This window comes from Orbicella faveolata, unplaced genomic scaffold, assembly GCF_042242905.1.
Source record: "Orbicella faveolata isolate gen_17 unplaced genomic scaffold, um_ofav_v1 contig_2, whole genome shotgun sequence".
NCBI lineage: Eukaryota > Metazoa > Cnidaria > Anthozoa > Scleractinia > Merulinidae > Orbicella > Orbicella faveolata.
In genome coordinates, this window is record NW_028301547.1 from 13,267,200 (window position 1) to 13,283,971 (window position 16,772).

The following is a 16,772-nucleotide window of genomic DNA, read 5'->3' on the forward strand; positions in this document are numbered from 1 at the left end:
ATGGTTGCAACCAAATACTTTCTAATCCCACCTAGTTTGGCACTGTGTAACTCTTTTCGGTTTAAAATGAGCTTAAAATGGTTTAGTTTGAATATCTATTGAATACAGTAAACACCCGCATATAAGAACGCATGATTTCGGGGTTCAGGCTGATCTAGTTCTTATTTATCGGGTGCTTAGTGAGAAATCAGCCTGAAGATGTTCTTAATATGTTCTTAAACTTTGTTTCAGAAATACTACACATAACATGTTATTAGAGGTTTAGTTAGCATATTTTATTATAGAGCGGTTTTCATTTGCGTGTCGAAAAGTAATTGGTTTTGCACTTTCCACGCCATACGATTGGCTTAAAAAGCTCGCGCCACTTTTTCATCCAATCAGAAGTACAACAAAAACCAATTGTGACGTGTTCGCATGCATTTTTCCGCTCTTCACGTCAGCTACAAGTAATTACTTCGAATTTTGATTGGTTCCACTGTATTGTTTGTGCCCTTTGTGATTGGCTAGAGTGATTACTTTGGTTTTGGTTTTACGACACTCAATTGAAAACCACTCTAACTAAATAAGTAAGTAAGTAAACAAATCAGTAAATCAATCAATAAAGGAAAAATCTGTCAACTAGTAAGTTACTTAACATTAACGAGTAGAAATGTAACATTAGTTTCAACATTTTTCAACATTTCTTACAGTCACGCTAACTCAACCGGGGCCATCATTGTCTAGCAGCAACCATAGTTCCATTGCTTTCTTATTCCGATACCCTCTCCCAAATTATATAAGAACATGTTTTATTTATCAGGCTGAACTGGTTCTTATATCTATATGGATGGTGCTTTATGGGTTAAATTTCAGCCTGATGTTCTTAATCCATTTGTTCTCATATGGGGGTGTTAACTGTATTTCTTGTTAATTAATCACTAGAGCAATATTCCCTGGAGGCCATCGGCTATTACACCACACTAACTATACAAGAGTTGGAAAACAGATATTAGAGCTAGCCCGTAAGGTGAGATCGAAATATCACTATGTTTAGTGATTAAGCATCCCATTTGTTATTTCCGGGAACAGCTAAAACATTCACTTTGAATTCATAGTCTATTGCGTTACTTTAGCCATTTGTACGCGAAAGTATAAGTATGTGTAGTAGAAGTGAGATTTTTTTTCATTTTCCTGAAGAATTTATTTTATTCTGGAAAAGTTAACAATCAGTGGCAAGCCAAAGTTTGTTGTTTATCGAAGAACGTCGCTCTTAAACTCAATCGAAACTCAACGTGAAACGGTTACCCGAAGGGCTAATGAGGGCATGCGCGGAAAATAGGGCAATCAAAGAGGAAACTGGCATCCAATGGAAGGGCACTAGATCATAGTCCCTTGATGAGAATTAAAATGGAACTTTGAATCGATTTTCGCATTGGGGAAAAGTTAATTATTGTCGATAATTTTGCAGGTGTACTAACACATTTAAAAGACTTAAAACAACTTGGGCAGAAAGGAAAACGTAACATTTGATCACGTCGGTATCGCAATGAGAACCAGATCAAGGGCTTTCTACTTGACAATGTTTATCAGTGTAGTGGCTTCACGGGCGCTTATTCTTCAGCTTTTAACAGGTTCAGTCCAGTTTGGTTGGTCTATGTCGCCGCTTGTCCACCACCCAGGTCATTGTCTAATGGTCATTCAAAAACTTGTGACCAGCAATATAATTCCAGCCAAGCGTGAGGGCTGTACCACTGTACTAGGAAAATATTACCCGAGGTCGTTCTGGAACGGACCATACCAGAACGACTAGTGAGAATTAAACGAAATTGAGCCTACTTTGATTTTAAATTTTAAGAAATAATAGTTAATAATCCAAACATTCATAATCCAAAGTTTTACGTCATCTAGTCCCCTTAGTCTCATGGGGACATAGACCGTCCACTGTTGCTTTCGACTTCTGTCGGTCTTGAGCTGCTCTTTTGGCCTAGCATCAAAGTTTTACGTGCGAATGATTTAATACATGGCTCTCGTGAACGTTTTACTATTCGTTGTTTGCCAGCTAGCCGAGTATTCACTTCGCCTACAATACAAGGGGGCATTACGGGAAAATCCGTCACCGAATATTGGCCAATCAAAACGCGTGCTGCAGCCTGAATTTCAGCCGTCTCGTCGAGTCGAACACGTTCGAAAAGACTTTGTGGGAGAGTGCTACACGAGGAGCCCGCTGAATTTCAGGCTAAAAAATACACTCTAGTCAAATGAAAACCTGATGCCTATTGACTGAGGTAGGTCGCGGGAATATTTTCCCATTCAGTCAATAGGCTCATGAGAGTCTAGTCTAAAGGAGGATCGGGGTGGGGGAGGGTGAGGGAGGGAAACACAATTTTTAAGCGAAACAGTAGGGGCCCACTTTTATTCTGTTGTAACCCTCTGCTTTGTTTGTAAATGTTCTGCAAATCTTCGCTTTCAGAACCTCTGGATTCGCAACTGTTTAAAAATTGTCTTTATTTATGTCAGGCGTTAAGCACGCCCTAAATTAATGGCTGAATTGTGTAAGATTGGACGGGATTTTCCAGACGAAAGAAGATTTGAATTGTCGATAGCCTTCACTTCAACTTATGCATTTATCTAAACTCTTTACAGGCTTATGATAATAACGACGTGTTTCCAATCTGGGGAGAATGTCTGGGCTTAGAGCTGGTCTCAATGCTGGTTGCTGGAAGAGATCTGCAAGTTGGACAACTTGACTCTGGATTTTTTACTAACGTTGATGCGAAAAACATCAGCCTGACGTTAAATCTGCTGACAGGTTAATGGCTTTTTTGCTTCTGAAACGCTAACTTTCAAAATCGGCACCGGCAATTAAGGTGGCCAACGACGGTTTCCAGTATTTTTCATCTTTTTGATGAAACACATTTTTTTCCCTTGATATCATAATAGTGAAATGTGTTTCATTTCACTATTATGATATCAAGGGAAAAAAATGGCCAATTATCGGTGAACACGTTGTCATTTTCTTGACGCAAAAGGTCACAATCATAGCAACGGTATGCCAGTTAAAACACACTTCATTTTTAGTGCGAAGTACTATTGAGGTTAGAACATTGGGAAAGATACTTCGAGTAAGCGAAATGCTACGTCCTGATCGAAAACTTGGCCCTCAGACGTCAATATTTTCGTATGCTGGATACAACATGACGACATCCGGAAGACCGTAACCCAATCTGTTTAACTTTTCATTGTTTAACTCCGTTAAATTCGTGTAGGGGTAGCTGGGGGCGTATAGGAACTCCCTTGCATGGTAGGCGAAGCAAGTGGCCCTTTGAAAATACTAAGTAATTTTTGCGATTCTGCGATCGTATGCGATCCATTGAGATCGTCTGTGATCATATGGAAATCAGACTCAAAGCAACGAAAAAATCAAGGAAAAAAGCACCGGAAGTATGACACTGAGAACAAAATACTGACGTAACAAAAGTGAAAATCACAAACGAACAAAAAATACGAAAAATTTCGTGTCAGCAGATGAGTGTATTTTGTTGTTGCTGATCACTGTCTTCCTTTCACTTTTCCTGCTGCCTATGTGAAACTTCTCATAGCTTGGCGAAAGACTGCAATTGTTATCCGTATAATCGGTTGTCTTGCCACTGGAGACTCACGAATTCCGCAAGTATTACAGGTGAAGTAAAATTTCTTAGCGTCCTTCAGTACACAAAGTTCTATAATATAAAATACGCAGGTTTAAAACTTAGACTAAACATTTGAAAAGGACTTTCAAAAGGCTTTTACAACAAAAAAGTGAAGAAAAATACATTTACAAACAATGGGTTTCACCAGAGATAATGACACCCAGGATAAGAAAGAAAACTGTAAACGAACAAAAAATATTCACCAATCTCACCAAATTGCGCTTCGGATCAATCACGCACATAAAAAATTTCTCGTGTCAGCCTGGCCGCCATTTTTTCACAATTCGGCGAAAGACAACTTTTGTTATCCGTCTATTCGGTTGTTCTGCCATTGAAGACATTAAACAATGGGTTTCACCAGAAATAATAACAAGCGAAGGCAAATTTCGAAAGGTTATTGACACCTATGATAAAATGCTGACCGGACAATAGGTGAAAACCCTCAACCAAGAAAAAAAATATTCAACGATAACGTACGTGAATAATTTCAAGTGTAGGCTAGCGAGTGAGTTTTGGTTTCGCTGTTTAACTTTTTACCCTCGACCTTTGTGGCTTCCAAATGATGCAACTTTTCATAGTTGACTCAGTGATCGTCATGATAGCTGCTCAACTTGCTCCAAGAAAAATCGGCTGCTTCAGTGATCAAGATTGAACCAGCGAACAAGTGAGAAAATGTTCCTATAAAAATCTCTCTGGCTTTAAAACCCCCACTGTGTTCTATTAAATGTTGCTGGGGAAGTGGGGGAAAAATGTGAACGCTATATCGATCGATGAAAGGGACAGCTTAAGGGACTGCAAAATTAATGGTCCACCGGTCAGCAGATTAACTCGAAATAACTGGTCGGCGGATAAACGCCTAAAACTTTATGATACTGAACAGAGTGACTGGTCGAGTGGGATTTCATTCGTTAACGATACTTCTGTTTCGCATAATAGGCAAAATAATCGTAAACAATGGGGGTAACAGAACTCATTTTTGAGTTATGAGCGCTTGAAGCCGAAATTAAGGGTGCTTTTAACAGGAAACAGTGTTGCCATGGAAAATTGGAAAGTCAAGAAAATGATCATACCCTTTTCACCAATGATTAGGCATTTGTTTGATTCCATGTAGTGTTAAAAAAATGCTTGTATTGATTCATGGAAAAGATCCTTGAAACTTTTTTCAGCTGTCTTAATTTGCTTTATCACTTTTTTGTTTTGCATAAACGAAGCATCTACCAAAGGCTTCCTCTAATATTCCGAAGATAATCCAAACCCATATCGAAGCCCTTAAAAGAGCCAATTTAGACTTCACAACACACTTAACGTTTTAGTTTAAAGAAATTCCCGAACACTCCCAAGGCCAAAAACACGAGCATTCACAGAGAAAGAAAACTGTCAGCTAAAATATGACTGTTTAGAATAATGACCGTACACATATGTAGCTCCCTCATTCAAAAGAAGATTGACTGAAATTGAAATAGGATTTAATTTACAGCAAAAAAAGTCACTCTAATTTAATTCGTTGTTTTACACGTCAACTGGACTAGCACAAACAATGTGACTCAGAACAGAAGCTCGCACACACAGCAGAGTACATGTTCAAACGACAAACAGAGAAATGTTCCACACTTATTCTTTTCACAGATTACAAAACGACATCTCTGTGGAAATCTGCTCCAAGTCATGTGGTGAACTTCTTGCAGAACAAGAGAGTGGCATACAACAACCACTTAAAAGCCATCACCCCGCAGGTTAGTCATGACTTGTACTGCAATCTGTCACGCCAACGATTAGACAAAGCAATATAACTAGTAATAGTTATCACTAAAGCTGTCCCCGCTTTCTTTTATTTCTACTGATTGAAAACAATATTGAACATTACTGTATGACCTAAAACTTTAGATCTTTTTTTTTTGTGAACGTATATCACTCATAATGTTCCTATAACTTATCATGGTTGTTATCCAAACATTCAACTAAGTAAACACAACCAACACTTTCTATTTAACTCATTCCATTCCAGACAGCCGCGAGTTTTCGTTTGAAAGGACACGAAGTATTTTCTGACAAAAAAAGGTTTCCTTCATGGGAACTAATATTTCTGTTACAAAAATTTCATTCAGTAGATCTTAAGAAAGTAAGGTTAAAAAATTATAGAGGAAAAAATTTATCATGATGTCAAGCCACTCTGCTGTTTGAATTTGATGATCAAACAAACCATTTTTCTTTTTATACGAGCAAACGTATCTCGAAAGCAGAACAGCAGTTGAGAAAATCATCTGGAACTTGCTGTCACGATTTTTTTCTGAGACATCAACAGAATAGCCCGAGTATCAGGATTTTCTTACTCGCGGGGTAGGAGGAGGAAGCACCCGGTTCTCTGCAATTCCCCCTACCCCTACCCTCTTGCTAAGAAAGGCTTGATACTCAGGTTATTAACAGAAGTATCGCGTTACTGTCACCTCTATAAATGCAAATTAGAGTCAAGTTCTTTGTCCTCAACGAAAACGTGCAAAACTATTACATTTACGTTTGGATTCCTGCCAAGTCACCCAGCTGTGATATGAGCTCTACGCCACGTAATATTACTCAACACAAATAAGCGATCCGCATAAACGACATGCCAAAGGTAGAACTGGCAATCGGAAGGGTATTTTAGTCACAGTTGAACACGAGCGTAGCGACACTCGCCTCAAATATCGAGATTTACCGGTCCTTCAGAATTACTTACGATACCTTCCGAGTTGTTTTTATCCTAAAATCCATCTTCAGGATCTTTGAAATCGTTTTCAGTTTGTTCTAGATCAGAATCTCGGCCATTTCAAAGCGAATTTACTTGATCGCGGTAAAATCGTCATGCAGGCCATATTGTATTAGTATATTCTCAGCTCCGACTATTGCATTTCTAGCTCTCTGATTGGCTCAAAAACTCCGACTATGAGCCATTAGTCGGAGTTTTACCTTATATGGAAAACAGTGCGCCAAGTTTAAAAATTTTCCGCTCTGTAAAATTGTTGAAATAAAAATCGGCGGCAAAAACCCGATTAAGAATATACTAAAACAATTATTCCATTCGACCTTGTTGGATATGAAGTGATCATAACCAACTCGCGCTACGCGCTCGTTGGTTATTTATCACTTCATATCCAACGCGGTTTCATGGAATAATTGTTAAATAGACCATTTTACAGCTGTCTGCTCAGTGACCTGGCCTTTGTATGTCAGTGAGACTAGAGTTGACCTTGTTTTGATACAGACCTCACTGCTTTTGTCATGTAAATGCACCTAGTTAGCAACAGAACAGCTTGTTTTACACAACAAAAGCAGTGAGGTCTGTATCAAAACAAGGTCAACTCTAGCCTCGCTGCCATACAAAGGCCAGGTCACTGAGCAGACAACTGTAAAATGGTCTACTGGTATATTAACCGGGACCACCGTGCGCGCCAAGTTTCTTCAAATCGGGATCGATTCCCATGCTACAGACAAATCGCCAGTCAAAGCATCAGTTGCAGGTTGGCGAAGTAGTTAAACTGCTGAAGCTCGCGGGTTCAAATCCTGGTGTGCGAACTTTCTTTTTTCTCCCGAGCTATAGTCTAACCTCCCGTAAGCGACCACCTAAAATGTCAAACCTGTCGCTTACGAGCCTTTTCCAGGCGTTCAGTTAGTTGAGGCGCAGCGCGCAAAAAAAATCCTCTCCCTGCGCTTTTTTTATTTTTTCGCGCGCCGTTTTTCGCGCTGCGCCTCAACTAACTGAACGCCTGGAAGAGGCTAGTCGCTTACGCGAGCTTAGACCATACTGGGTCAAAATTTTTCCTCATTAGAGTATGGTAGCTGTAGAGGGTTTCTGTATTATACCACATTCAGTTAAGCTCGTCTCTTTTAAGACTGATAGAGTACAGTGTATGTGCATTTTTTATTTGAAGTTTTCAATGATGTGAAAAGTCAATTTGGACTGACAAAAAAATCCGGTACTTCCCATTGAGAAATTTCGGTTTCCTGTACTTCCCAGGAATGAGATAATGTCACAACACCCTATTATCAATTTCCGCCCTATTATCGATCAAGTGGTCGATTATTAACGACCTAATAACCGAGAGTGAGGTCGTTACGGGAAAATCTCAAACTGAGGCCTTGCCGTATTGACCGAGCGATAATACGGTAGGCCCAGGCTTGAGATTTTCCCGTAACGACCGACCGATCGAGGTTATTAATAATGGTAATAGGACTGAGTAGAGTCCAATTCGGTCTGTAATCATACGATTTGTTAATCACGAGTATGATTACAGACTGAATTGGACAACACGATGTCCTGTTACCAATTAATCAAAACTGACAAAATTCGAGAAACGAACAAACCATCGATTGAGCGCAGAACGATTAAACGTCGTTATGAATGCTGAAAAACACGGCAGTTTACTCAACAAAGTGCACCGCAACAGCGTTCGCAAAATTACGCGTACTGTCCAATTACAAGCATGACGCGTACACTGTCCAATTAATACTCAAATCGGGCTGCTGATAGCCAATCACGTTCGAGAATTTTGTTATAGTTTTGATTAAGTTGTTTATTATATGGCTTATGAATTAAAGAAAAGAAAAAAATTATTCGAGCGGAAGTCGTCAATTTACATCCGGCGATGCGCGCGTTTACCGATTCATTCATCGTCTCAAACCCAGGGCAAAACTACACAGTCAGTGAAGTTCACCACTGTATTACGTATTCCGTTAAAAGTACACATTACATTTATTTACGGGAAAAATGATTGTCCCAGCCTCAAAAAGGGTATTTTAGTATCGTGGTGCCACAACTTGATGGGGGAGTTTTTCCGACTTTTGTGGCGAAACGTCAACGCATATAGAAAAGACAGAAAGTGCTTCAAAATAGTCCAAAGAAATGGTCTTTCGGTGAGAGAAAATACTAATGCTTCAGAATACACTGCCCAAAATAACTCGATCTTCACATTCGCTTTCGACTACATATCTTCGCCTTCTTCATTCTGGGATTTATGGATGAACTTTTCAAGCCTTGTGAACGTCTAAAACTTCCTGCAGTTATCAGAAACACTGGTACCGACTGGTATCTGATGATCCTGGAAGCTGATTTACACTTGCTTGTGTTAAAGCGAGGGAATCTTCTGATGAGAACTTTGACGGAGTTCAATATTTCGGTAATTGTTGTGACTAAGATGATAACTTATAAGTTTCTTCGTGGTGTTCTGCTCAGGATGCATGACAGATCTGCCGATGGTGTTTTTGACTTAGCGATTTCAACAAACTTTGATTGTTTTTCACTAGTGCCCGCCAAGGTTACCGGCTGGTAAGTCAAAAACGACTTCTATATAAATTATATTAAGGAAAAATCTCCACACTTTTAGCTAATCGGAATTAAATTTACTTTCTCTTACTGCTTTTAATCGGCTTTCATCGTTTCAATGGGCTTGAATTTTCAGAGCCGGGCTCTTCCTAATTTGCATAATCCGTAATCGGCCCGTGGGCATTACTTAGCTCTTATTAACCGGGCTGGAGGTCCGTATGGGAGAATCTTGACCGAGGTCGTGAGTACAGACCGAACGCAGTGAGGTCTGTACACACGACCGAGGTCAAGATCCTCCCATACAGACCGACTTAGCTCGGTTAATAGGATGTTTATTATATGACAAAGAAGAAAACTTTAATTCGTTTAATGTAACTGGTTTGCTGACATTTTGCTTGCGAACGGCGGTGACCTTAACATAAACCTGCCGAAATTTGCTCGTCCTCTTTACTTTGCTTTTGTCATCAGGCTTTTTGGCACTTCCATAAACGGGAAAATCTAGACCGCGGTCAATATCGATTTCAGCCAATCAAATTCGTGAATTCGGTAGTTCCCAGTCCTTGTGAGACATATAATAAGGCTCAGCGAACCAGTTACATTAAACGAATTAAAGTTCAGCTCAGCAAACCAGTTACATAATAAACATCTTATTACATAATAAACATCCAGTCATATAATAAACATCTTATTAACCGAGCTAAGTCGGTCGTGAGTACAGACCTCACTGCGTTGAGTACAGACCTCACTTGATCGGCATCTAGACCGGTTTCATTTTGCGTTGAAAAAGTAGAAAACTAAAATACAAAAATGCTCACCATTTTCTTTTATTTTCTTCTCAATAATTTATGGAAGTGCCAAAAAGCCTGATGACAAAAAAAAAGTAAAGAGGAGGAGCAAATTTCGGCAGGTTTAAGTTAAGCTCATCGCCGTTCGCAAGCAAAATGTCAGCAAACCAGTAACATTAAACGAATTAAAGTTTTCTTCTTTGCCATACAATAAACATCTTATTAACCGAGCTAAGTCGTTCTGTATGGGAGAATCTTGACCTCGGTCGTGTGTACAGACCGAACGCAGTGAGGTCTGTACTCACGACCTCGGTCAAGATTCTCCCATACAGACTCCAGCTCGGTTAATAAGTGCTAAGTATTAATTTGAAGTGGTTTTATTGTTAACGGCAAAGGTGGCAACAGGATAAGAACGGGCTAATCCGTGACTCGACATGTCAGACGTGACTATCTGATAATTAGGTTACTTTTTGTTTATCCGTGAAGTGGTAATAGCGTTTTGAAAAAACATTCACTCCTGGTTTGTATTGACCTTGCTAGTCAGCTAAGGATTTTGATGGGCTATCTTTAAAGGGAGGAACGGGGAATCGGGGAATCGGGGAATCGGGGAATCGGAGAATCGGGGAATCGGGGAATCGGGGAATCGGAGAATCGGAGAATCGGAGAATCGGGGAATCGGGGAATCGGGGAATCGGGGAATCGGGGAATCGGGGAATCGGGGAATCGGGGAATCGGGGAATCGGGGAATCGGGGAATCGAGGAATCGAGGAATCGAGGAATCGGGGAATCGGGGAATCGGGGAATCGGGGAATCGGGGAATCGATGCATGAAATGAGAAACGGAAAAAGGAGGAACGGGGAACGGGAACGGGGAACGGGGAACTTTTTCAGCTTGCAGGAATTTTTTTTTCACGCCCACTGCCTCTGCAAGATTTTTTTCGTGGTCAAGTCCCCTGCACGAATTGTTTTTTTTGGGGGAGGGGGTCGCTGGATATTCTACTGTCGCCACAATCTGATTGCCTGGAACAGGCTTCAAACAAATACTTTTATACTTTTCACACAGTCGTTTTACTTTACTGTCAAAATTATACTCTGGAGGAAACAAAACCGAGTATCAGACACATTTATAAGCGGCTATTTTGCTTAACTGATGGGGTTGGGTTGTTTGATGTCCAGGGAATTAAAAATCTTATTTATTCCTTCCACTTTTCATGAAATTCATTCTTGGCATGAAGTGAATCAAGGTTTTAGCTAGGATTCTGTGAGTGGCCGTCCAGTAACCATGATATGGGGCCAAATGGCCTATTCTGCTACTGCTAGGGGGGTCTGGGGGTAGGCCCCCCCAGAAAATTTTGCAAAATTGAAACGTTTTTGGTGCGTTTTCCACGATTTTCAGCCGATAAATTTAATGTATCGATTGGACTTGAATGATAATGCGTCGTTTACTCTGTCAAAAACCTAAAGTAGACTGAAACAGCCCATACTAAACGCATCAGTTGTGTTAACAACTCCCTGATTGTCTTTTACGACGTTTGTCCAACGTTGATCTTAGCGGCCATCTTAAGTGAAGGGTTACGGTTCGCCATGGGTGTTCATATCTGTGTCCACAATCGTCATTTATACATGTTAGTCGTGAAGTCACTCCTACATATATGTTGAAGCTTTTAAAACACGGTATGTGCTTTCTTAATTGCAAACGAATCAAGCAGGATGGCTGTTTATAGCACTTGTTTTTTTTTTATCACTTTTTAGCCATGGTTTGGGTTTTGGTAGGGGTTTTTCTGCAAGGATGTTTGGCTAGCAGTGTCCATGATGATGTTGCTGCACACAAAATGTATCAGCCTTGAAAGGGAAAAATGTCCGTTTTCCTAATTGTAGAGAAAACTAGGTGAATGGGGATTACACCAGGACCAAGAAATTAAAACCGCAGAATAAAGTGGCTGCCAAGGTACCCTTCTGGCGAGTATAATTTGTAAGCCCGAGAGGGCAATTCACTCTGCAGGAATTTTTTTTCTTCACTTTCACTTTGCACGATTTTTTTTTCAGTCACCCTCCTTTGCATGATTTTTTCTTTGGTTTCCCCCTCCCCAATCACTGTTCTAATGGTCCGTCCCTAAGCATACCGTTCATGTTTTAAATATTATCGCCTAGGTGACAAAAAGAACTCCTTGCCCACGTCAAAAAGATCACTCTTCCATACTTCAAACAGTTTGCTCCTTCGGCCTTATTTATAGTTACACCGTGACTCACTTTCTTCTTTTTTACGTGATATAAACGGTATAAATTGGTAACCGACAATGTTGAGCCGCCTAAGCAAACCAAAAAGGTATGTTTTGGATTAAAGCCATAAGCTTAAACATATAAACCTTACTAAGGAGTTGCGATTGATAACTTTACTCGGTTACGATCGATATGAGCTGCCAAAGCTTGGTTTTGAACTAAGTCTTCCAGTCGATGAAAGAGATTGTATCAAATTTTTTCACGGCTTTCGTTTGGTCCTTACTCTTCAATAAAACATTGGCAATTGTGCTTCAAATTACCCCCAACTCTGTTCGACTTTCATGTGTTCTCCGTTCGCAGCGTTTCGCCAAATGCCGCAACCTCGTTGCAGCGGAGTATGTCAATCTTCTTTGTGGACGTTAACCAGTGAAATCAATTATCATTAAATCAGTTACCCGTCACCTACGTGGCCAACTCGAGAATTTTTTTGGTAATACACACTGTATATTCATACTGTAAGTACTATTTATACTCTAACTATTATACGTGCGGACTTCAACGATGCCTCCTCGGGTTTTGACCTCTGAGCAAAACCCTGCGAGGGCAATTATACGCCCGGACTTCAATGATGCCTTCTCGGGTTTTGGGGCCAAAATTCGCAGAAGAAAAACACTTTTAAACGTGAAACCCTGGCACGTGAGTTTTGGCAACCCTTCTGTCAAAGGCCGTCAAAGCTATCAGTGCATCGAATTACACACACACCTTTGTTCAATACCAGAAACATATCAACTAGTAGGTGATATGCTTCTGTCAATACCTAATAGTCGGCTTTAGCACTTGTTTGACTCAGTGCATCGCTTTGGCTGCCATTTCAAAAAGCTTATAGCCAGGTGTTCAGTCATGCAGGCTCCTCGCACCAAACTTCTTTCTCCTTTATTTCGCTCCGCAGTCTTTTTCGGGCTGCGCCTTAACTAACTGCCAGTGAACGCCTGAAAGAGAAAAACAGGCCAACGATCCGCAAACTATTACAAGCCAATTAAAATGTCAACCACTGAGTTGAGTAGTAACATTTATCTCATCCGTCGACTCGTACTTCGCTTCCATTGTTTATACCTTGCCTATTGCAATTTCTCAGACAGAACGATACACTAGGTGATTTTGTACGCTGTTCGTGACATGATAGACAATCGTTCATTTTTTTTCCGCCATTAAGAAAAACTGTAAACGAAACTTATCTTTTCGAATAAAATCTCGCCGAACAAGCAAGACAAATATTGCGGACGGACTAGCCTTTACGTGGGTTTGGTATTAGGAAACACGAAACGGACCGTGGACTTGCTGCTCGCCAACTGGGCAGAATAATACAAAGGATTGTTCCGTCCCAATCAGCATTCATAGGGCTGTTTGGAAATGGCACGGAAAGACTCCGTCCTCACGGGCTTCTCGCTTTATCCCCTGCCGATTTCTCCCCGCCGTTTTGAGTTTCCCTTAGCCTGCGTAGCAAGCGTTTCCGTGGGGTTTGGAAGCAAAGAAAGACCAAGGAACGGGATTTTTGGTGTTTTGTCTGCGCGGAAAATGGGGCGAGAGCCAAAAAAAAGAGAGAGGGGGCTCCATTTTTCGCGCTGTAATTCTTTGCTCCCGAACCCCACAGAAACGCTTGCTACGCAGGCTAACTTTCCCTTGACTTACCGCCCCCGGGTCCCGTCCTGGGTCTCCAAGGATGTTCAAAGGTAATACCATAACAACTTACGGGCGCACTCTTGTTCCAGGTTTTTCTCAGAAGGGCTGTTTAACGGGTCAATTTGTTTTTAGCGTTCCGAAAAATTCCTTGCAAGGTTTAGTTTCACCGGTATTCGTTCCATTGAATGTTACATGCGTGAATCTAACAACAGTACCACGGGCTAATACTCGAGCATATACAGACAGACCAACAAAAGGGAAGCTTGCTCTTGGTATGGTGCGATTTTCTCTTACATAATTTATTCGTTGCAGACATATCACAAGAACAAGCTTTTAAAGAACTTTTTCAGAATTGTGTCCACCAGCAAAGATAGAAAGGGAATTGAGTTCATTTCAACCATGGAAGGTATCTAGTAACACTAAAGAGTTGCCTTGACTATGTAAATGTAGTGACGCCTTCTCTGACATGCATTTGTCATTCAGTCATTATCGAGTGGCATATATCCTTCAGATTGGATATTTGCAAAAGACTCACCGATAAGTCTGGCCTAAACAACTACGTATACGGTACAAATATCTGTTATGCCTGTAGTGGCAAAAAATGTCTAACTAATTTAACCAATGGTCCAGTTTCGAGTTAACCGAGACATACATAGTACTACTCAATACCGCCTTCGTTCGTAAATACTAAATCATTCACTTAAAGAGAGGTTTTGATACTAGAAACCATTAGAGTATGCTGCAGAAGCTTGCACAATATGGTTTGGGATTAGATCGCAAAGTCTCAACTTGGTATTAGTACGACTAATCGTATGAAAAAATGTAACATACACAATCGCCTGTCCAGTACGAGCGGAGTTTCTCCAAAAGATCCCACAAACTAGTAAATAACCATCTACCAAACTACCTGGATCTTGGCTTCCCCAGAATATACTTAAACTACAAGATATAAAAAAAAGTGTTGAAAGAAAGAACACCAACCTAACAACGTCAACTAAATACCGTATTTATTCGATTAAACGCCGCCCTCGAATGAACGCCGCATTTTAGAGCAGAAATATTAATAAGCGCCACATCATGATTTTATAGTGGTCGATACACTTAGCTACTACTAGCTAGTTTTCAGGTATGCCACTTAAACTGCGGTGTTTATTCGAAAAGTAAACTCAAAAAGCAACTGCAGTAATAGTCAAGTTTGAGCAAGCCTAAAAAGTTTATTTTCCTTGATTATAACAATGTTTTAATATCAGTACATTCGAAGCTCAAAGGAATATAATTAAAACGCGATAACAGTATACGGTATAGTTCAGCTTACACAAGCTTTGGAAATTTGCTTTCATTGATCACAATGTTTTGAAGATGACTTTTCAGACAAGCACTAAAACATGTTTCTGTTTTTTAAAATTCAAATGTTCAGTTACCATACTACTGTTTGCAAGAAATAAATTGGATTTGAAATAAATGCCGCCCTCGTATAAACGTCGCACTCGAATCACGAAAAATTTAAAGCCCCGGCCAAACGATCGCAACATGTCAACGCAACATATCGCAATATTGTTGGGCGCAACATGTTGCGTGCGTTTGGCCACCGTGTTGCGATGTGTTGCGACATGTTGGGTGTTGTTTGCTCAAATTTGAAAATGACCGATTTTCAAATTTGAGCCAACAACACCCAACATGTCACAACACATCGCAACATGGTGGCCAAACGCACGCAACATGTTGCGCCCAACAATGTTGCGATATGTTGCGTTGACATGTTGCGATCGTTTGGCCGGGGCTTAATAAACGTTGCGTTTTGCGGTTTGGACTGTGACGACGTCACTTGGAAAGCAAAAACAATAATTTACAATTATTCCACAAGCGCGCGTTGGATATTTAACAAATAAAGAAGCCTAAGCCGTGTATTACACTGTGTTAAAACACGACGGGCATTTGAGAACACGAGGGAAATGTAGAAAACACGAGCCGCAAGCGAGTGTTTTCTACACTTCTCGAGTGTTCTCAAATGTCCGGGTGTTTTGTCACAGTGTAATACACGACTTAAGCTTCTTCGTTTGCTTTATGATATAGAGGTAATGTGGCGAAAAATAATAAAACACGCTTTTTCTGTCTTATACTCTGATAAAACATGGGCTTTTTACCATTCAGAGCGCGCGCAGGGTCCTATCTAAGTTAATCATAAAAATTATAATTTCCTCGATTGTGACTGATTTAATAAACTCCTATTTTCCACTAATTGACTTGCCAAGTTGTTATTGGACAGCTTGTTATTGGACAGTTCAATAAGCCAATCACATTCAAAGTTGTAGTTTAACTCAACCAATCACATTCAAAGTTGTAGTTACATGCGTGCGTGCGTGCATGCCCTTGCTTTTGTGTTTTTGGCGCCTACTTGCCGGTAGGAGGCGCAGTGGCTTTAGAATGTCTACATCTCCTTTGTGGGTATTTCAATGCAAATTTTCCTTTTCTTTCATAACTTGCCTATTCTTCTTTTCTCGGAAATTGTAATTTTTATAATTAATTGGTAATAAGACTTCGTGTCGTCCAATTCGGTCTACAATCATACTTGTGAAAGTGAAGTATGATCATCGCAGTAAATTTTCCAATTTAAGCAACTGGAAAGAAGCCTGAAAAAAAAATCAGGGCTTCAACGGGATTCGAACCCGTGACCTCCGCGATACCGGTGCGATGCTCTACCAACTGAGCTATGAAGCCACACATTGGGAGCGAGGTCAATTAATTGAGTTCATATCTCCCCGTGAGTGAAATGATGTAAAGTAAATATGAAATAATTCATATTTGAACTGCGGTAGTAGATGAAAGTGAAGTATGATCATCGCAGTAAATTTTCCAATTTAAGCAACTGGAAAGAAGAAGCCTGAAAAAAATCAGGGCTTCAACGGGATTCGAACCCGTGACCCCCGCGGTACCGGTGCGATGCTCTACCAACTGAGCTATGAAGCCACACATTGGGAGCGAGGTCAATTAATTGAGTTCATATCTTCCCGTGAGTGAAATGATGTAAAGTATATATGAAATAATTCATATTTGAACTGCGGTAGTAGATGAAAGTGAAGTATGATCATCGCAGTAAATTTTCCAATTTAAGCAACTGGAAAGA

General features: G+C 40.3%; 1 protein-coding gene across 1 annotated transcript in view; it reads left to right on the plus strand.

The window, feature by feature from the left end:
* The window catches only part of LOC110060100 (gamma-glutamyl hydrolase-like), a 35,607-nt gene that overhangs the window by 16,145 nt on the left and 2,690 nt on the right, over nucleotides 1–16,772 (plus strand). The window contains exons 4-7 of the mRNA XM_020766849.2: nucleotides 922–1,006; nucleotides 2,623–2,788; nucleotides 5,295–5,401; nucleotides 13,961–14,054. Of these exons, the coding sequence (XP_020622508.2) occupies nucleotides 922–1,006; nucleotides 2,623–2,788; nucleotides 5,295–5,401; nucleotides 13,961–14,054 (452 nt within the window). The remainder of the gene's footprint in view (nucleotides 1–921; nucleotides 1,007–2,622; nucleotides 2,789–5,294; nucleotides 5,402–13,960; nucleotides 14,055–16,772) is intronic.